We start from the raw sequence: 4,478 nt of genomic DNA on the forward strand, positions 1-4,478 counted from the left end.
TCAACTCCTTAACGTTCAAGAAATGTCCAAACATGGTTTTTCTGAACATATTTACATTTGTCTAGCTAGGTGTTAACTTGTTTTTAATGTTCGAGATGGTCCTCGATAGATGTGAACAATAGATGAAGTTTGTAAGGAAGAAGCCTACACTGCAGATTTTGGTGGCAAGAGGCGTCTGCCAAATAGAAAACACACATAACAAAACGAAATCATTAATCTGTCCTAATTAAAACTCATGGTAATCTCAATTAAGGACAACATGAATTAAAATGGAACTTGTGCAACATTGCATCAGGATTCCACGAGACAAGGGTTTTATATGCATTTTGTGATTAATCTCGACCCAATCTCGAACGAATTCATCTCATGATTACCCTACAAAATGTATATGAAACACAACAAATCTTAGGACAATTTCATCAGTCTCGCCTGATTCATTTACGCAAGGCTAGATTGATGAAATTCTCGAGATTCATCTAATGAAACCATTTGGATTAACTTAAAATCTAGTTCTATATCCAACTACAACAGAAAACCAACTACCTATTTTCCCATCTGACTTAGATTTCATAAAAAACACTATAACATAATTTAAAATCCAACCCTATACTATAAAATTGTTCAGAGTAAATTACCTTCACAAATTTAAGCTTGAGGATGAATTCTTTAAATTTGGGCTCACAAAAGTTAGTCAAATCCCTTCAATTTTAGGAGCACACACGTTTCATCTCGAATGGAATGAGCACAAGGTTTTTGGTCATTTGAGAGAATACCCTTTGTTTTAAATTTAAAAACAATACCCCAAATCTCGATATTGAGTTTTGCTGAAATTGAATTTTATAAAATTTGAGAAATGATGTTGAAACGACTTTTTAAAATAAGAGAAGAATCTTAGTGTCGAGGTCAGCCAAAATTGACCTAAAAATAAATTTACGAGTTTTTTAAAAGTGTGATATTTTTTAAATATAAAATCAAAAGCGTGCTACTTTTGTCGATTTCTCTATTCAAAGTCTCCAATTAGCTAAAGTAAACACTATTTCAAAACATTAGATTTGGTAAAATTCTTACTATTTTATATTCATCATCTGTTTATTCTTTACTATCGTGCTCGTTATTTATTTTACCAAACTAAAATAGTTTACACACCAAACACATACTATTATAATCCAAACTAAAATAATTTACACCAAAAACAAAAACTAATATAACTAACCTATAATAACCTAGGGCTAGAATAAGTGAGTCTTTGACCCCTTAGTCTCTATATACCATTTCGACTCTTGAGTTTCTTCATTTGTGATCTACTTTAATTTCTACTTATAATTTTTTTAAAAAAAAACCACACCATTTTTCAAGGGGATTTTTCAAAAATAGAATAAAATTCGAAAATATTTACATTATATAAAACAATTTTGAAAAAGGAAAAAACTCATAGTTCCACAGTGTGAAATACCAAAAAATACCCCACGATTAATTGGCCACAAAAAGCTCGGTACACAATTGTTTAGATCTTGATACATGATCGCGTACCAAATTTAAACGGTCTTGGTACATCATCTTGTACCAATTCTAAACAATATTGGCAAACGATCTTGGTCATTGTCGTGAACAAAGATAGTTTAGATATTGATATATGATCATTTATCAATATCTACACGATCGTGGACCAAATTTAAACGATCTTGGTTCACAATCGTGTACCAAGATTATTTACATTTAGTACATGATCTTGAACGAATATCGTTTAGATTTGGTACATGATCGTCACTACAACAAATCTGGCCTTTAATGTCGGGTGGAAAAAATGAAAAATGGACTTTAATGTCGGTTTTCAAAAAGCGGATGTTTAATGTCGGTTTTAAACCGACATTAAAGAAGGAGCTTTAATGTCGGTTTAAAACCGACATTAAACGACCCTCTTTTGAAAACCGACATTAAAGCCCCTTTGTAATTTCTTTTTTTATTTTTTTTTAATTTGGTAAAAAATCAAGTTTCTCTCTCTTACTTTACCTTTTCTTTTTCCTTAAAGGCTTCTATATAAATTCTCCTCCTCTCTTCTTTTTCCTCTTTAGTCGTCGCCTTTTCCCCTTTCCATCAAAACCCTAATTAAAGGTATTCCATCCAATTCGACGGAATTTTGGTGTTTGTCCATTGAGAAATGTCTTTCAACATCAACCGGTTCAATCCTCAATCAGCCGCCGATAAAGCGGTTTCAGTTATCGGCTTCGGCTACAATCTCTGTAACGATTTGCGATTGTCTTCTTGCAAGCCGGGTCCATCGGGGTCTAAGCTGATCGATATCGACTTCACTCGAAGTAGAGACCTTGTACTTCCGGCCGGCGTTGTCGTCCCTAATGTTCCTACTTCCATCAACTGTGATAAAGGCGAGCGTACCCGATTCCGGTCGGATGTCATCTCCTTCAATCAGGTAAATTTCTTTGAAATGGGTTTTTGCTGTCTTTAGCTTAGAATTCTCTTCGTTTGGCAGAAAATATACAATTTTATGTTTCCATAACACAGACATGGAAGTTGCATTGTAGAAACAGAAAATGATACAAAATCTACTTGACGTAGTAAGGGAGGTCCAAGACATAGAGGAGGAAGTATGCCCAGATCACACCGGAGATACCGCCGAAGAAGAACCCGCCTGAGAATTTTGCCCACCCATCGGCTGTTTGCAGAGGATCAGGGGTCTTCTTCCTGCCAGTCAAAGTCAATGATGGTGCGGTAGATGGCTCTCCTTCATTGAATGATGCAACACCATACATTGTCAAGCAGATGCTCAAAATGACAATGAGACCACCGGCAGCCAGTGAGCCTGCTCCTCCGGCGTAGGTTGTGTTCCTTAGAGGGCCAGCTTTGACAAATGGACCAACCAGAAAGAAACCGTGAGCCAGGCCCACTTCAATTCCCCTCAGCAATGGACTGACTGCTGTTCTGTAGGCGGGGAGGTTTGAAAGGTACCATGCTATCAGTGGGCTTGAGGTTACTGGAGTCTCAAGGCTTCCAATGAATGGGTCTCCATTGATTGGCTGGATCACTTGGTAAGTTGGCTGCAACAGTTTCAATACCCCATTAACATCTTTGCATTGCATGTTTTTTTATCCACTTTGAATACCTTTTTCTTTTTCTAAGTACTATCTTCACATGCATTTTCTGCATTAATTTTTCTTTCACTAACGGATCTTTTCTCTACCTAACCGTTACCGGCTTCTTCTCATTTGTGATCCTCCAAAATGGAAGGTGTACATGCTAATTATCTTTGAGCTATACTTATGTTCACTCTCTTCATCTTAATATCTTTACATAAATTTTTAAAGATTTTTTTCTGGTTAACTCTCCTCGTAAGTCACACACACTTACATTAAAAGTCATATGAGTTTGTTGATTGCTTCTCCATGGATTTGGAAAAAGGGGGGAAAAAGTTTCTCACGAGTTCTTGATTAATGACTTGCTTTTCAAATATCATACAAAGGGGTTAACTATCTCGTGCCTGTCCATTTTTGTTACAGATTGTTACACGTAGCCAACGAAGTATATAGTAAAGACTTCTTTCATTATTTGAAATAATGAAAGAAGTTGTTTTCATCTCAGAAAAAGGAAAAACCCAAAGTAGCAAAGACGTCGATGTTTATTACTTTTGTGAAAAACACACAAATGCACAGCTTTGATGCAGGCCATGATTTCTGCTAGTTTCGGCCGGAGGATCTGGTGGTGGAAACGGAATGGAACAAGTTTTTGGATTAACCACCATTTCCTCCCTTTTTGTGAAGTTTCCAACAGTTTACGTGTGAGTAATTACCAATCAAATCACCTGCTTATTTTGTTCATCTGGATCAGCTACCCAAATATATATATATATATATATAGTTGTGTTATATTTGGGTTTTTTTCCGGTTAACGCCGATCTTCCTCTTGCTCCTCGACACAGGAAACAAGCCTCTCCATCTCTCAAGTTTACTTTGATGGGGCCCAAGCTTTATGTAAATACTACTAAGGTAATCGTCTGACTAAAATATTTGGGTCAGTTAAAAACTTAAAATAGCAATGGCACTGCCGCAAATGTGATAACTGCGGTTGGTTTTTGCCTGACCCATCTATTACAGAAAGGTTCCCTTTGCTTGGATGCAAATTGTTGAATGTTTCACATGGTGTCACAATTTTGAAACTGCAGGTTGATTCAAACAATCGTCCAGTAACGGGAGTTTGCTTGTCTTCATGGGATCCTGCTGCCCTTGCAGAGTATGTTTCTTTTGTTTCTGTTTTTTGTCTTTTCTTTAGTAGAATTCTAGACATTTGGATGTTTGTCTGTCTGGACTGAAAGTCTCTTCTATTGAAATATCTTCATCACTGATATTTAACAAACTTCTCTGCGTTCATCTTCTCCACATTAACACACTAATTGTTAATGGTGTTGAATGAATGAGAATGGATTTTTGGAAGTAATGCTTTCAACCATGCGCTTCTCTGTCCAAACA

The 4,478-nt window shown here is 36.2% G+C and overlaps 1 protein-coding gene across 1 annotated transcript; it reads right to left on the reverse strand.

The window, feature by feature from the left end:
* Positions 1-2,480: 2,480 nt before the first annotated feature.
* Positions 2,481-3,185, reverse strand: LOC127151224 (photosystem I reaction center subunit XI, chloroplastic-like). The gene has a single exon (XM_051090660.1). It carries the CDS (start codon positions 3,093-3,095, stop codon positions 2,562-2,564), a length of 534 nt encoding a protein of 177 aa, XP_050946617.1. The 5' UTR covers positions 3,096-3,185; the 3' UTR covers positions 2,481-2,561.
* Positions 3,186-4,478: the final 1,293 nt, after the last annotated feature.

Source organism: Cucumis melo, chromosome 10 (assembly GCF_025177605.1).
Source record: "Cucumis melo cultivar AY chromosome 10, USDA_Cmelo_AY_1.0, whole genome shotgun sequence".
Classification (NCBI taxonomy): Eukaryota; Viridiplantae; Streptophyta; class Magnoliopsida; order Cucurbitales; family Cucurbitaceae; genus Cucumis; species Cucumis melo.

What these genes read in the sequence shown, in the direction of transcription:
- LOC127151224 (XM_051090660.1), bottom strand. Translation starts at nt 3,095, where the DNA reads ATGCAATGCAAAGATGTTAATGGGGTATTGAAACTGTTGCAGCCAACT.